This window comes from Ochotona princeps, chromosome 8 (genome assembly GCF_030435755.1).
Source record: "Ochotona princeps isolate mOchPri1 chromosome 8, mOchPri1.hap1, whole genome shotgun sequence".
Taxonomy (NCBI): Eukaryota; Metazoa; Chordata; class Mammalia; order Lagomorpha; family Ochotonidae; genus Ochotona; species Ochotona princeps.
Window position 1 is genome coordinate 25199140 of NC_080839.1, and position 16114 is coordinate 25215253.

Sequence of the window (16114 nt, forward strand, 5' to 3'; positions counted from 1 at the left end):
AAGAAGGTGGCGTGTTTACTCTTCGTGCCTGGGAGGTTGAGGGCCATGAACCCCCTCCCCAGCCGTTGTGCATGTCCTTGGCCTGCTGCATGCATGTGCGTGTCATTTTGGGGCTCAGATGACCTGAGGAAATGGCAGCTGTGACTTGCAGAGTTCCTTTGAGGGATTCAGTGACGTCAGCATCCGTGTCCAAGCCCAAGTAGCATTCATTAGGAGTGATTCCCCTGTCCTGGGACTGCTAGTGAGAGATTCCAGGCATTTAGCTGTAAGTGGCAAGAGCATGAATGAGCATATTTACTGGGCTACAGTGAGTACTCACCGTGCCCTGGTTTGCAATATCTTGGAAAACTATGAGGAGGGGCTGGGAAAGGTACCTAGCAAGGTGGTCGTGCGAGGAGACAGGAGGTGAGTGGCAGAGCGTAGAAGAAGCAGTCATAAGTTGGAAATCCCAAGAGGCTGTCTGCCTGCTTCCAGGTGGGTACTGCCAGGAATGCCCATTGCCACCTTGCCTTCTCCCACGGTGAGAGATACCGCCCCCTACCACGGGAGCCACTGGCACTGGAATGGAGCTCACCTCTGCCACCTCCCATTTTTGCCACAGACTTTTAAAAACTCTTCAGTTGCTGCTGTGCCCACTTCCTCACACCAGCCTGTGCCTTGGGCCTCTGCCTGAGTTGTATGACTTGCATGTGCCTGTCTGACCTGTACTTACTGTGCTGTGTGTACAAAATACTGTGATTTCCTTGTTGCCAGCCTGTCCTGGGTGTTTCTGATGTTGCATGGAGAGCTGTTAGATTGGGGCAGTGGGTGGGGAAAGGAAAAGCATCTCCTCGACTTTTGGTTGGTCATGGGACCTCGCTTTGGAATCTTGCTATGGTAGACACCACATACTGGTACTTTCTTTGGGTCTGGGCCCAAGGGAATGGGGATGTAAGGAAAATATTGTCTCAAAGGATACTGGGCCCTTTCCAGAATTTTTGGAAACTTGGCTCCATTCCTTGATTGTTGTTTTCTGATTGGGGCTCCCATCTTTACCTCAGGCCCCTTCACAGAGAAGAGCATGAAACTGCAGTCTTCTGTGTTGGGTTCACACCACACCTGATCTGTGGACTGGCCTGAGCAGTGCCCAAACTCTGGGTCACTGACAGCTTCCCAGGGAAACATGACAAAGTCCGTGCTGGGGTACAGCCCTTCTCTGCTCACAGTGGTAGTGTCAGTCAAACGCCCCCTTGCAGTCACCCAGTGTGGAGCAGGGAGCCAGCTCCAGAGTGCACAGTATGCTTTGAAAGGGGAGAGTGCCCATTCCCTTGTGGAACCTTTTTAGGGGCAGGCTTCACCCTTTCTACAACTCAGGCCCTGTTTGAATAGGAGCCCAGAGCCATCACTAGAGCTGCTGCTGCCCCAATAAACTGTTCCCCAGGGATTCTCCCTTAGTTCTGATCTGAAGTCCTGGAGGGGTGCTGCGGGTGTGTCTGAGAATCAGGAGACTAAAGGCTAGTGTCAGCGTGCCTATGAGAAGTGGTGTTGAAGGGGTTGTATGAGAGACATGGAGAGAACGGAAAAGCCCCGTGTGCCTTCCCAGTGATGCCTTGCCTTCATGGGTGCCATTTCTGGGATGGCCCCTGCCCATTTCGTGGGCGCAAACTCTGGAAGATCTACGGTGGCGAGTGGGGGAAGGCGGATCCAGAGCCTGTTCATTGGTGGAGGAAGCAGGATGGGCTCTGCGCAGGCCGTTGTCCAGTCAGGAGGAGGAGGAGGAGGAGCCAGCAGAGCCCGGGCGGTTGCTAGGTGACTGAGGAGCAGTGGCTCCACCCCCGCGGAGCAGAGGAGGGTGGGTGCATGACGTCAGGTGGAGCTGGTGCTGCGGCCACTGAGGCTGCCATCAGCCTGAGGTGGCGAGCTGGGCCAGGCAGCGCTCCGGTGTCTCCCGGAGTCTGGCTGTCTCGCCGTGCATCTGCAGGGGCCTGTTTCGGAACGACAGCCATTTACAGGCTGGGAAGCTGCTGGCCAGGAAGCTGAGGCTGCATTGTTGGGATTTGATGCACTAATCTCCTGTCTCCGCCGCCTTTCCCTGTGTTCGGTCTCTTTCCCTCCCTCCCTTCGTCTGTCCTTCCTCCCTGTGTTTGTCTATCCTCCTCTGTCCCTCCTTCTCTTTCCTCTCCTTGCTTTCTTTGATTTTCTGCAATGATGAGACAGGCACCGACAGCCCGAAAGGTACTCTTGCTTGCTCTGGTCCTGCTGCTGGGTTGCCAGGGCGATGGTGGCAGCAGGCTGCTGGGGTGGGGGTGGGGGCTGACTGACTTCATCTGTCTACCTGGTTTTGAAGAGGAGGTGAGGATGAAGGTGGAGGGTGGAGAGAAGTGTGTGTCACCACCCTGCTCCCTACCCTGGACGTTTGCTCTCTACCCTACCTGCTTTGGGCTCTGAGTACCTGGTGGCCTCACTGGCCCGGACTTGAGGCAGCCTCTGCTGCAGAGTGGCCCTGGGGGAATTTTATGTGGTAGATCATGGGGAAGCAGGTGTCTTGGTGCCTCTAGTGGGCCTACTATTTCACCTAACCTCAGCTGGAATGACTGCTGGGTGTCATAGCGTCCCTGCTTCCCCAGGGTCTGTGTTAGGAACATCCTTATGGTGGTATTGGGACCCTGGAGTAGTTTGTAACACACAGCTGTGGAAGTGTAGTTCAAGGTAGCAAGGGTGGGGGATTGGTTGGTCTGCATGGGCTCTGTTGCTCCTGGGTACAGAGCCCAAGCCAAATATTGTATCTGCCAGAGCAGAGCTGTACTGAGTAGTTGGGAGTTGGAGTTAAGCATCCATTTTTTACTTTACAGTAACCCAAAGGGTTCTGGATTTGATTTAGGACAATATTTCTGTATGTTGCTGCCTGCCCTCCCTCCCCTCTCCCCCCCACTTTGAAGAGCTGGGTGTGGTTACTTTGCTGAGTTCTGAGCTTCTGCTAATGCAATATTCATAGTCCTGACACCTGAGCCCTCTGCCTGGGGGATAGGAACTGCTGCAGTCTCTGGTCTGGGGTAGGGTGGGGGTGGGCAGCAGTGCTGGTCTGCGGAGGGAGCTGGTCTCTAGGCTCATCTTATATCCTGTAACCAGGGGTTTCTTGGGATCTTCTGTGAAGTCTAGCACTTGAGGAAGAGGCTGACCTGGGAAGGTCCTTGGGAGGGGTAGATGGGCGGAGCCTTTGGCTCTGGGCTGGAGTGGGAGAGGTTGTTTCCTGAAGGACTGGTCTTTAGAGACTTCGCCAGCTGCTGCCCTTGGTCTCCTGTGGCCCAGCCTAGGAGACAGGGACTTCTGGGATCTCCAGGGTATCTGCAGGGGTAAGACCTGAACGGGGTTGGGCAAAGAAGGGAGCAGAAAGCAAGGGCAACAGAAGTGTGGGTTCCTGGAGGAGGAGGATGGGAATTCCCTGGAGGGAGGAGGAGGTGGGGGGGTGGTGGTGAAGGGGTGGTGGTGGTGGCGGCTAGCTGTAGCCCCATTCCTGTTACTTCTTCTGCTCTCACCGCTGTCCCTTTGCTGTCTTTCTGCCCTCACCTTTCTTTCCTGACTACTTCTCTGGCTCCTGTTGCCTGTCCAGACCACAACTCGGCGGCCAAAGGTGAGAAAAAACAGGTCTCTGCACAAGCCTCTAAGTTACACACACAACCCAGTCTTGTGCATGTGTGTGGTTGTGTGGACGGCAAGGAGTGGTTGGTCACTGTATTCCTGGGTTCCCTTTGAGGGAGTCAGGGGCCTGCAGTGGTGACAAGCCTCTTCTGGGTTAAAATGACTTACAGCTCTTAGATTGTCTAAACCAATAGCTTGCATGAAGAAGAGAAGTGAGAAGAGTTGTGATTCCTGAAGGCAGACTTCTGCCAGTTTTAGGGGGAGGGCTTGGAAGAGTGGTCAAAAACCTGGTATTGTAAAATGTCAGGAGGTGAGGAAGTGAGTGTGTCAGTGAAAAGCTTTAGGTGGAGTGGGGCCTCAGGATCGCAGGTGGTCTCCGAGTGTCCATCCACCTGGAGTGCTTCCAGGCTCAGTTGATTCAGAGAGTACTGAACAGGCCTGTCCAGTCCAAGGCTTGGAGCTTCAGGGCAGCTCCACAGGGGCCTCAGTAAGATCCTGATTAAGAGCTCTTTGTCAAGGGACAGAGAGATGACAAAAGGTTGGCACTAAAAACTTTGTTTCACGATAGAGGAAAGTGATATAACTCTTAACCGTGGCTCTTTTACCTATAAAGCCTCCTGAAATAGACCCAAGATATGGAGGGTCAGAGACTAAGGGAGGGTATGGTGGGTTTAGAGAGTAAAGTGCTTGGTACCTTTGCTTTTAGGTCAGCCTTCTTTAAGAATGTGAAAGAGAACAAACTCTTTTTTCTGGGAATGACATTGAAGGCAGCACTTTTTCGTCCCTGAGGAGGAGAGCATAGACATGGAGCAAGGATAGGACTGGAGATATTAAGAAATTGCTAAGAATGATCACAAGTGGGTCACAGAGGGGAGTTCTAGGGAGAAAGAGATTCTGCTGTAAAAGATGGTGCCAGAGTTGGGAGGAATGTGGGGTAAGTGCCAAGGGAGTAGCCTTATAATCTTATGTCTTCCCCTATTCTCTCCTCCCTCTCTCCTCCCCTTGTCCTTTGTTACTGTCTGTGACTTTCTGTGTCATTTTCCCTCTGTGTTCTTATGGTGCTTTCACACTCTCTGTGCCTTTTCTCTTGTCTGTCTTCCTCTGTTGCCATATTCCCTCTCTCTCCTTTTCCTGACTCGCGTCCTCTGTTCCCTCTCTGGTCTGCCCCATCCCCTGAGTAGCCCACCCGCCCAGCTAGTACTGTGTCTGGGGCCAGTAGTTCCTTGGGCCCTTCTGGCTCAGCATCAGCAGGTGAGCTGAGCAGCAGTGAACCCAGCACCCCAGCTCAGACTCCACTGGCAGCACCCATCATCCCAACACCAGCCCTAACTTCTCCTGGAACAGCACCCCCGCTTCCTTCCCCATCCAAGGTAAGGACTGGGGTTAGGGTGAAGGAAAATCAAGATGCCAAAGGGCCTCTGACATCTGTTGGGTCTTCGAAACTTCTGGGCTTGGGGAAGAGCCAGAACTTAAATCTGGAAGGGTAGGAACGTGGGCCTGTGGATATCTTGCTACTAACTGAGCTATACCTTCCTTTCCTGCCCTTCTGTTAGACTTTCCCTTTTAGGCATTTGTATGCCACTTGCTTTTGACAATGGAGCTGGGGCAAAGTTTGCACATATTGTTGTCCTCTCTGCTGTGACTCATTCTCACTGGGGAGGTGGGGTAGACTGCACAGAACACAGGGCCGCTCCTTTGCAGGAGGAGGAGGGACTGCGGGCCCAGGTGCGGGACCTGGAGGAAAAGCTAGAGACTCTGCGGCTAAAACGGGCAGAAGACAAGGCAAAGCTAAAAGAGCTGGAGAAACACAAGATCCAGCTAGAGCAGGTGCAGGAATGGAAGAGCAAAATGCAGGAGCAGCAGGCAGACCTGCAGCGGCGCCTCAAGGAAGCACGAAAGGTAGGCCTTGGGATGAAGGGGGTGGCAGAAGAGGTTGAGGGACCCAAGGGGGTGTCCTGGAAACTGAATTGGCTAGAACCAGGAATACCACGTGGGAAGGGGTAGCCTGTAACTGCTCTGTGCTCCTCCTCCCACCCACTTCTACTCCTTCCTCAGGAAGCCAAGGAGGCACTGGAGGCAAAGGAACGCTACATGGAGGAAATGGCTGACACAGCTGATGCCATCGAAATGGCCACTCTGGACAAGGAGATGGCTGAAGAGCGGGCTGAGTCTCTGCAGCAGGAGGTGGAGGCACTGAAGGAACGTGTGGACGAACTCACTACTGACTTGGAGATCCTCAAGGCTGAGATTGAAGAGAAAGGTAAGAGCCTGGGAACTGCTAGGGCTCACGTGGGGCAGGAAGGGCCTTGCCTGAAAGTATTGGTGCTCTCCTGCAGGCTCAGATGGGGCTGCATCCAGTTATCAGCTCAAGCAGCTCGAGGAGCAGAATGCTCGCCTGAAGGATGCCCTGGTGAGGTAGGGTCCTCCCCTCTGCTCGGCTTGGCACTCCCCAGTCTCCACTGGGCTAGAGCACCCATCCCCTGACTGTGTCCCTTTCATCTACTCCCCCTTCCCCTCCCCATGGCTGTCCACTTTATCTCCTCCGTACTTCCCCAGGATGCGGGATCTTTCCTCCTCTGAGAAGCAGGAGCATGTGAAGCTCCAGAAGCTCATGGAAAAGAAGAACCAAGAGCTGGAAGTGGTGAGGCAGCAGCGTGAGCGATTGCAGGAGGAGCTGAGCCAGGCAGAGAGCACCATTGATGAGCTCAAGGAACAGGTCAGGGAGCCCAGCCTCCTCCTCCTCCTCATGCTGGTGCTTCCTCTTCCTAAGTACCTCCCTGCAGCTCTCACCCTGTTCCCTTACCACAGGTGGATGCTGCTCTGGGTGCCGAGGAGATGGTGGAGATGCTGACAGACCGCAACCTCAATCTGGAAGAGAAAGTGCGGGAGCTGAGGGAGACCGTGGGGGACTTGGTAAGAAAAGAGCTGGTCCCTGACTCACCTGCTGAGAGAGATGGACACATGACCCTGACCTTGGAGTGGGTGTGTGGTAAGGGAACCACCCTGACTCTGCCACCTTGACCCTGTATTTTCTTTGTCCCAATTACCATGTGGTGTCCTAGGAAGCGATGAATGAGATGAACGATGAGCTGCAGGAGAATGCACGTGAGACAGAACTGGAGCTGCGGGAGCAGTTGGACATGGCGGGCGCCCGAGTGCGTGAGGCCCAGAAGCGCGTGGAGGCAGCCCAGGAGACAGTTGCAGACTACCAGCAAACTATCAAGAAGTACCGCCAGCTGACTGCCCACCTACAGGTGTCTGCTCCCCTCCTGCTTTCCTCAGGCAATCACCCCAAGGACCCCCCCATGACTCAGTTGTGCCTCACTGTCTATTTCCAGGATGTGAATCGGGAGCTGACCAGCCAGCAGGAGGCATCTGTGGAAAGGCAGCAGCAGCCACCTCCAGAGACATTTGACTTCAAAATCAAGTTTGCTGAGACCAAGGCCCATGCCAAGGTCAGGAGAATGGTGTTCAGAAGTCCCTCATGAGTGTTGGTTTGGGCTGACCTGGTGTTGGGGTACTGGGCTTCAGGTTCCTTGGGGAAGAAATGCTTTGTATACGAGTTTGGAAGATTCCTGCCCTGGGCTTGTCCTTTAGAAGCAAGGAACCTGTGGGAGTTCTGAGACTCTTTGCTACCATAGCTCAGAGCCCTCTTCCCTATCCTCCTCACAGGCAATTGAGATGGAATTGAGGCAGATGGAGGTTGCTCAGGCCAACCGACACATGTCCCTGCTGACAGCTTTCATGCCAGACAGCTTCCTTCGGCCAGGTGGGGATCACGACTGTGTCCTGGTACTGCTGCTTATGCCTCGTCTCATTTGCAAGGTATGGCTAATAAGTTACAGGCATCTGCTGGACTTTCTGTGAACCAACCATTTCAACTGAAAATTGCCCAAAGAGTTCATGAGGATCACAGTTAACAAGGTCACAGATGAATATATCCAGTCAGCCCTCTGTATCCTTGATCCCACATCTATGGGTTCAATCTCTTGTGGATCAAAAATATTAAGGGAGAAAAAAGTTAAATTTGTATTGAACATATGTAGACTTTTTTTCTTGTCATTATTTCCTGAACAATACAGACTAAAAAATATTTATAAAACATTTGTATCTTATTTGATATTATAAACTAGAGATTATTTGAACTGTAAGTGATGATGTGTATAGGTTATATGGAAATACTTCATCATTGTATATAAGGGACTTGAGTCATCATGGGATTTGTTATTGGAGAGGAATCTTAGAACTACTACCCCATGGACTGCTGTCCTTAGGAGCATCAGGTCGGCAACTCCCTGGTGGAGGACAATTGACTTATCATATGTTGGTTGGAGATGGACAGTGGGTTACTACAGAGCAACAGATACAGCTACCTCAAGCTGCGCTCTTGCATATATGAGACGTAGCATTGTGGGCATGGGAGAAAACTGAAACTGGGTCTGAATTTGCAGGCAGTTATACAAAAGTCATTCAAGGAGCCAGAGAATCTTATGCTGATTTTGACAGACTCTATAGAAAAACAAGTTAGGGGAGAAGGCACTAGGAAATTGTTGTTAAAGCAACTGGCCTTTGATAATGCGAATGAGGACCTCCAGGCTGTTATTCGTCCTATAAAAGAAAGAGAGGATCTTCTGGGTTACCTGAAAGCCTGTCACAACATAGGGACATTCAAACACTGTGCCCGCCCAGCAGCACTTGAAGCTTTTGCTATTCAAAAACAAATGAAGGCTAAATGTTTTAATTGTGGCAAGCCAGGACACCTTAGAAAAGATTGCCGAATGCTTCCTTCAACTCAAAAATACCATGGGGATACTTTTAACAGTCACTCCCCTGGAATATGTCCTAAGTGCCAAGAGGCCAACACTGGAAAAAAGAATGTAAATCCAAATTTTACCGTGATGGCAGATGCCTGTGGCCAGAAGACTCTGGGAGGGGTCAGCCCCAGGTCCCAAACATTCACAGGTTTACAAAATGGGAATCTGCAGAGAAGCTACAAACTTAAAACTGCCACTGTCTCATTGCCCCACCTGTGCTCCTCACCCTGCAAGTATAAATCCTGGAGGCTGAAATTCCAATCAGTTGTGGTGTATGCATGTTATTCATATAGCACTTTTTCCTATACAGCATTGCTTAATTATGTATACTAATTTTTAAGTACAAGTCTTTATATTAAGCTAATTTTTATGTTCACTGTCTCATTAAAAATTGTTTAAAATTAAAAAAAAAAAAAAAAAAAAAAAAAAAAAAAGAACTACTACCCCATGGATATCCAGCAATGACTGTATTACAAAATTGTGTATGTTTTTGTGGAGAGCACAGTTGGGGAACTGATTTAGATGGAAACAGGATATGACTGAAGAATAACATTGGGACTCAGAGATAACATTCTAGCCAGAGAGATAGCAGGATCATCGCTTTAAGTTAGGGAGTAGCTTGGCCCTGCTGGTCTCCTTGTCCTCATCCTGTGTCCCCATAAGCTCTGAAGATGGTGTTGTTACCCTTGCCCCTCAGGACTTCCTACCTGTCTAAGAACTGTGTTGGTTTTTTCTCCATGCGTCTATATTCCCTACATATTGTCGAGCTGTGTGTCTTAGGTTCCTAAGTCTGTGTCCTCTGTCTTCTGCTCTGAGTCCCAGGTCTTCTTCCCACAGGCAGAGCTGATTCGGAAGCAGGCTCAGGAGAAGTTTGAGCTAAGTGAGAATTGTTCAGAACGGCCTGGGCTGCGTGGAGCTCCGGGGGAACAGCTGAGTTTTGCTGCTGGGCTGGTGTACTCGCTGAGTCTTCTGCAGGCTACCCTGCACCGTTATGAGCAGTAAGTGTCTCCTGACCCCCACCCCAGGACCCTGGGTGCAGGAGTGGCTGCAGTTGAGGTTGCTTGGCAGAACTTGGCCTCACAGAAGCCTTCTCTGGTCTCCAGTGCTCTCTCTCAGTGCAGTGTGGATGTGTATAAGAAGGTGGGCAGCCTCTACCCCGAGATGAGTGCCCATGAGCGCTCCTTGGACTTCCTCATTGAGCTGCTGCACAAGGACCAGCTGGATGAGACTGTCAACGTGGAGCCTCTCACCAAGGCCATCAAGTATTACCAGGTCTGGGGAAGATTACAGGCTTGGGGCATAAGGGAGGGAAACTTACCTGATGGTGGCCATTGCCATGTAGTCAAGATGGTATGTCCCGGACCGATTTTTTGAGACCTGGTTTGCTCTTGGATGAATTTACCTTACGATACAGCTGCTTGTACCTTTGGGGACCTGTGATGACCAGGGAGGAAGCTACTGTTTGGGAAGAACTCTCTGCTCTTCCAGGGGTAATAACTGTCTGTTTATTCCTTATCCCTCCTCAGCATCTGTACAGCATCCACTTGGCTGAGCAGCCCGAGGACTGTACACTACAACTGGCTGACCACATTAAGGTGCAGTGTCTGGGCTGGTGGCTGAGCCCCCTGTAGAGGACAGAAATGGAGGATGTAGATATGGCCCCCCGAGTTCATTCCATTAGATTAAATCAGGGTTACCAAATCCAGAGGACTCAGGTTTGGGGTGGGCAGATGGTTACTGATTTCTTAGGAATTATAGTGGGGCAGAAGGGCTTCTGTTAGGTCTTAAAGCATGTGTTTCTGCCTTCACAGTTCACTCAGAGTGCCCTTGACTGCATGGGTGTAGAGGTAGGACGGCTGCGTGCCTTCCTGCAGGTGAGAGCACGTCTAGATCTTTCCTCTTAGGTCTCACCTTCTCACACCTGGCCCTGATTGTTGACTTGCTTCCCTTCCATTTCTTGAGAAGGGTGGGCAGGAGGCTACAGATATTGCACTCCTCCTCCGGGACCTGGAGACGTCATGCAGTGACATCCGACAGTTCTGCAAGAAGATCCGAAGGCGGATGCCGGGCACAGATGCTCCTGGGATCCCAGCTGCACTGGCCTTTGGACCACAGGTTGGGGCTGGTAGTGGGGAAGAGTGGGAAGCTGAGTAGAACCAGGATGGCCTAGACCATTATGGTTGGGATGTGGAGAGGAAACGTAAATGTTTTGGGGATAGCTGAGAACTGTAGTGCTGGACCCAAGATGGGTTCCTGACTCTTGGCCTGTCACATAGGTGTCCGACACACTCCTGGACTGCAGGAAACACTTGACGTGGGTGGTAGCTGTGTTGCAAGAGGTGGCAGCTGCTGCTGCCCAGCTCATTGCACCACTGGCGGAGAACGAGGGCCTGCCTGTGGCTGCCCTGGAGGAGCTGGCTTTCAAAGCAACTGAGCAGGTGGGCCTGGGTGAGTGGGCCAAAGGGAGTCGGGGAGCCAGCAGCTGGCATGGCACTTCACTGTTGCCTGTGGCTCTTGCAGATCTATGGGAGCCCTTCCAGCAGCCCCTATGAGTGTCTGCGCCAGTCCTGCAACATCCTCATCAGCACCATGAATAAGCTGGCCACAGCCATGCAGGAGGGCGAGTACGATGCAGAGCGGCCTCCCAGCAAGGTGAGTGGAGATGTCCTTGTGGGGGTTCTGGCAGGCCTGGAAGAGCAGGACTTGCAGAGCTGCTGTTGGTTGTGGGAGGGCAAAGAGGCAAGAGGCAGGTGTGTGGAGAGCACCATTCTTCTAGAAGGCAGGTTCTCCTCTGACAGGAGCATGTCGATACCCTGTCTGATAGCCTCCTCCAGTTGAGCTGCGGGCTGCAGCCCTTCGTGCAGAGATCACAGATGCTGAAGGCCTGGGCTTGAAGCTCGAGGATCGGGAGACTGTTATCAAAGAGTTGAAGAAGTCACTCAAGATTAAGGTGAGGGTGAATTAGGGTCCCAGTCCGGGAACCAGAAACTGTTGGGATTGTAACAGACTGCCCGGGGGTTGTGGGGAAAAGTGGGGCCTGCACTCACAGTGGAAGCTCTAGCCCAGGACCCAGGAGCTGTGCGGGGTAGAGGCTGGCAGGGAATGAGAAGTTCTCTGTCCTCATCCAGGGGGAGGAGCTGAGTGAGGCCAATGTGCGGCTGAGCCTGCTGGAGAAGAAGCTGGACAGTGCTGCCAAGGATGCAGACGAGCGCATCGAGAAAGTCCAGACTCGGCTGGAGGAGACCCAGACGCTGCTGCGGAAGAAGGAGAAGTCAGGCACCGTCCTTGGGGCCCTTCCTTCTGCTGCAGCTCTGTCCTCCTGTCCTGGGTGCCCCTGCCCAGGCCCTCTGACACTGAGACGCTCCCTGATTTCCTTTCCCACTTTATCGCCTCAACCTAGATCTGCACTGCCTGCCCCGGCTGCTCACCAATGGCACCTGTTGGATTGAAAAGTTGGGTTGGGGCAAGGGGAAGGGATGCTGTTAAAGCCCAGATGCTCTTTCACAGGGAATTTGAGGAGACGATGGACGCTCTCCAGGCTGACATTGACCAGCTGGAGGCAGAAAAGGCAGAGCTAAAGCAGCGGCTAAACAGCCAGTCCAAGCGCACAATTGAGGGGCTGCGGGGGCCCCCGCCCTCAGGCATTGCTACGCTAGTGTCTGGCATTGCTGGTGGTGAGTATAGTGGATGGGCAGCAGTGCCCAGAGGAGATGGACTGCCCTTGGTGTCAGTCTGTGCGATGCTCAACCAGAAATGTGCTTTCAGCAAGTTTTTACTTTTCCAAAAAGAATATGCTGAGGCCCTCTGATGGAAGTGGACTTGAATAGATGTCTGGGTCTGGAGTTTGATCTTTTTGTCCTGTTTGTATCCTAGAGGTCCATCAGCCTGCACACAGGCTGTACTGACTCTCCTGGCATCCAGCCTTGCCTGGTGCCTGTCAGGATTGTTTCTCTGTTGGGGTATTGTTTCCTCAGAGTGCGTGTGGCTTCCACCTGTGGTGTACACAGTTGCCTCCTTTGTTGCTGAATCTGTGGTCTGCTCACTCAGTATGATCAAGCTTCTTACCTGGAGATTTTCAGAGCCATTCTCCCCAATTTCCTGACTAAAGAGGTTACTGCTGCCATCTTGGTTGTCATCTGCCTTTTAGTTAGCTTTTGCTCTCTTCAGTGTCCTCTCCACTCTTCTCACCTCCAGAAGACAGTCTCTTTGCTCTGGAATTAAACCCCCAACGTCCTTGAGACTCCTGCTGCTCTGTGTCCCGGTAGCTGACTTCCCCTAGGGTCTTGTTTCTCATTACACTTCTGTTATTGGCCCCATTGAATACAAGAGATGACCAAATACTTTGCTGACTTGACCTCCTAAAGTATAGAGAACTCTGTTCTTTTGAGGGAATCACTAGAACTGTTACATTTTGTTGTTTTAGCACAAGCCCTTTGAACCAGCACTGGTTCTGAATTTGTAAAACTTCCCACCAAATAAAAGGGGAAGTTTTGCCTTAGAGGCACAGGGAAGCCTTCTTTCACATATACTTGTCCTTTCCCAAAGATAGGCAGGGGACTGAGGCAGGGCCTTGTTAGGGCAGTTGCAGTGATCAAGAAAAAGATTTTCTTACAGGTTGTACTCAGGATTCCTCTTAGGAGCCCCTTAACTTAACCTTTCAGTCTTTAACTCCTCTCTCCTCTTTCCCTGCTCCCCCGTGGGCTGTCCTGAGCACAGAAGAACAGCAGCGAGGTAGAGACCACCTTGGCTAAGAGTTACCAGGGCTGGTGGGAAGAGGGCCTGGGGTCATAGGGTGAGGCTTCCATCTTGGGAGCAGTCAGACCTGGAAGTGGAGGGAATGAAGAAAGGGGAAGAAGAGAGATGGAGCTGGTTTTTCAGCCCCCTCCATGGAGGACTGATGACATTTGTTACGGTACCCACAGGAGGTGCCCCTGGGCAGGTTCCAGGATCTGTGCCAGGCCCTGGACTGGTGAAGGACTCACCGCTGCTGCTTCAGCAGATCTCTGCCATGAGGTTGCATATCTCCCAGCTCCAGCATGAGAACAGCATCCTAAAGGTGAGGGCTGCAGGAATGACTGGACTGTGTGCCAAGTGCCTCACTCATGATAAATGGCAGGGCCTTCTAGCACCTTCTACTGCCCTTCTCTTTTCCTCTTCAGGGAGCCCAGATGAAAGCATCTTTGGCATCTCTGCCCCCTCTACATGTTGCAAAGCTGTCCCTGCCACCCCGTGAAGGTCCCAGCAGTGAGCTGGTAGCAGGTGCACTGTATCGGAAGACCAGCCAGCTACTGGAGACATTAAATCAGCTGAGCACGCACACCCATGTAGTAGACATCACTCGCAGCAGCCCTGGTGTGTACTCACCAATTCCCGAGATGAGGAACACATCCTCTTTCCTTGCCCCAGGAGTTTAGCCCCTGCCTAGACGGTCTCTGCACCATTGGATCTTAGTGTTCATTGGCTCCAGTGTTCAGTTGGCTTTGTTCACCAACTCACTCTTAAATGCCTGTTCCCTGAGGGGCTCTGCATGCCTAACCCTTAATATGGTGGAGCTGCCTGCCTGGGCTTCACTGTTTTCTTTCCCTACAGCTGCCAAGAGCCCGTCGGCCCAGCTTATGGAGCAAGTGGCTCAGCTCAAGTCCCTGAGTGACACCATTGAGAAACTCAAGGTCAGCTCAGACCCTGCCCTTCCCTATCCTCCCAACCTCACCTCAGAGCATTCGTTGAAGGGGCATGTTCCTCTGGGCTCAGCCATATGCTAGACAGACATTAGGGAGTGAGAGGAAAGGGTGGGCAGAGTTCTTGCCTTAGGAGGTCACAATCTCAATAATGCAGAAGGGCAGATTCTCATTAACAAAATGGATGAGTAGGACTTGTCTTAGGGTATTTGGTTGAGTCTGCAAATTCTTTCAACTGAGATTACCATGAATGATACAGCTGGATTTGGCTTTTAAAGGTGGTAGACACCAAGTGAAATGCTGGGGTGGAGGGTGGGGTTGGAAATGAGAGCAAAAGTATAGTGACAGAGAGGCCTGAGTCCCTTCCCCTCAGTATTGGTGTCTGTGGAACCAGGGAGGTCTTGTGCTGGCCCGTGGGGGGACCTAGAAATGAGCCCTTGTCTTCCTTTCCCCCTCTCCAGGATGATGTCCTCAAGGAGACAGTATCCCAGCGCCCTGGAGCCATGGTCCCCACTGACTTTGCCACCTTCCCTTCGTCAGCCTTCCTCAGGGTAAGAGGGAAATGAGCTAGGTAGGGGATGGGCAGCGTGGTGGGCTCAGTTGTGTCCTTCCCCATTACACCCTGGGTTATTTTGCCAAGTCTTACTTGCAAATAACTCAAAAGTGCTTGGAATGCTTCTAGAAATTTCATTAGTTTAGCATGCGGACAACATCTTTCATGGCTTATCAGGCCATGTATTCCCATTCTGATTTGAAAAATTGGAGCAGTCTGGCCTAGGAACTGAGGCCTCAGTCTCCTGGTGCTGTCTTGGGTTCAGCGACTGTTTCACTGACTCACAATTCGAGTGAATCCCTGACCTGGGGTCCTATTCCTCTTGCTAACCCCCAGGCCAAGGAAGAGCAGCAAGATGACACAGTCTACATGGGCAAAGTGACCTTCTCCTGTGCAGCTGGCCTTGGACAGCGACACCGGCTGGTGCTGACCCAGGAGCAGTTGCACCAGCTTCATGGGCGCCTCATCTCCTAAGCACTCCTTGTCCCACTGTCCCCTTCAGCCCTCAGCACCCTGGTGCTGCTCTGCCCGATGCACAGCCACCATGGCCAACCCCCAGGTAGATCCGTGTGGTCTCCGCTGTTCCTGCCCTGTTCAGCTTCACTCGCAGCCTATCAGTGCCCTGATCCCATCCTTTGACCTGGGGTTTCCTGTCCCCGTTCATTCCTTAGCCTCTACCATAATCTGTGGTTTGGCTGCTCTCTCCTACCTGAGGGGCCTCAGGGCATGTGGTGGGTAGGCTGAGACCCCACCACCAAAGGTTGAGTGAGGTCCCCTGACTGAGGACTTCACCCCTTGATTAAAGCGACTTCTGCTTCAGTGCCTTCTGTGTGGTGTTCGGAGTGGGACTTGGGCCCGTGGACAGGAGCAGGAGTTGAGAAGGGTTGTTAAGAAAGTGTCTTCTGTGAGAAATCCAAGGACCCGTTTGTTAGTGACCTGTAGAATGCTGTGTCCCTCAACTTGTGTGCAGTTAAGTTACCCTGAGCAGCAGGGAAAGACCTTGCACTTAAGTTCCTTTACAGAGTTTGGTGGTTCAGCAGCATGTAGCCTTTTCTTAAAGGCAGATTGTAGCGAGAAGGAGGGAGAGACAGAAAGATCTTCCATCCACTGGTTCACTTCCAAATGGATATGATGACCGAAGCTGAGCCGATCTGAAGCCAGGAAATTCTTCCAGGTCTCCCACACAAGTGTGGGAACCCAAGGACTTGGGCCAGCAGCCCCTGCTACTTTCCCAGGCCACAAGCATGGAGCTGAATGGAAAATAGAGCCGCCGGGACACAGACTGGTGTGAATACGGGATCCCAGCACTTGCAAGCGGAGGATTAATCAATGGAGTCATTGCTCCGGGGCTTAAGATGTAGCCTTTGACAGCTCTGATGTGCTTCCTGGAACTTCCATTGCTCTTAAGCATGATTTTGGAGCCAGAATGATGATGTTATCACAAGCGTGGC

The 16114-nt window shown here is 52.1% G+C and overlaps 1 protein-coding gene across 7 annotated transcripts in view; it reads left to right on the plus strand.

The window, feature by feature from the left end:
* The window catches only part of DCTN1 (dynactin subunit 1), a 40276-nt gene extending 24794 nt beyond the window's left edge, over positions 1–15482 (plus strand). For 3 of the 7 annotated variants that reach the window (XM_058667728.1, XM_058667729.1, XM_058667727.1), the window contains exons 5-29: positions 3590–3610; positions 4800–4988; positions 5320–5517; positions 5674–5878; positions 5955–6033; positions 6175–6334; positions 6427–6531; positions 6681–6872; positions 6957–7073; positions 7291–7443; positions 9270–9430; positions 9536–9704; positions 9959–10027; positions 10244–10306; positions 10398–10547; positions 10709–10870; positions 10953–11084; positions 11257–11382; positions 11561–11703; positions 11940–12106; positions 13355–13488; positions 13592–13784; positions 14022–14101; positions 14572–14661; positions 15000–15482. In XM_058667728.1, the coding sequence (XP_058523711.1) occupies positions 3590–3610; positions 4800–4988; positions 5320–5517; positions 5674–5878; positions 5955–6033; positions 6175–6334; positions 6427–6531; positions 6681–6872; positions 6957–7073; positions 7291–7443; positions 9270–9430; positions 9536–9704; positions 9959–10027; positions 10244–10306; positions 10398–10547; positions 10709–10870; positions 10953–11084; positions 11257–11382; positions 11561–11703; positions 11940–12106; positions 13355–13488; positions 13592–13784; positions 14022–14101; positions 14572–14661; positions 15000–15137 (3396 nt within the window). In that variant the 3' untranslated portion in view covers positions 15138–15482. Of the gene's footprint in view, positions 1–1795; positions 2215–3181; positions 3333–3589; positions 3611–4799; positions 4989–5319; positions 5518–5673; positions 5879–5954; positions 6034–6174; positions 6335–6426; positions 6532–6680; positions 6873–6956; positions 7074–7290; positions 7444–9269; positions 9431–9535; positions 9705–9958; positions 10028–10243; positions 10307–10397; positions 10548–10708; positions 10871–10952; positions 11085–11256; positions 11383–11560; positions 11704–11939; positions 12107–13354; positions 13489–13591; positions 13785–14021; positions 14102–14571; positions 14662–14999 lie in introns of those variants that run through there. The other 4 variants (XM_004590685.4, XM_004590684.3, XM_004590686.3 and 1 more) reach the window with 3 other exon arrangements.
* Positions 15483–16114: the final 632 nt, after the last annotated feature.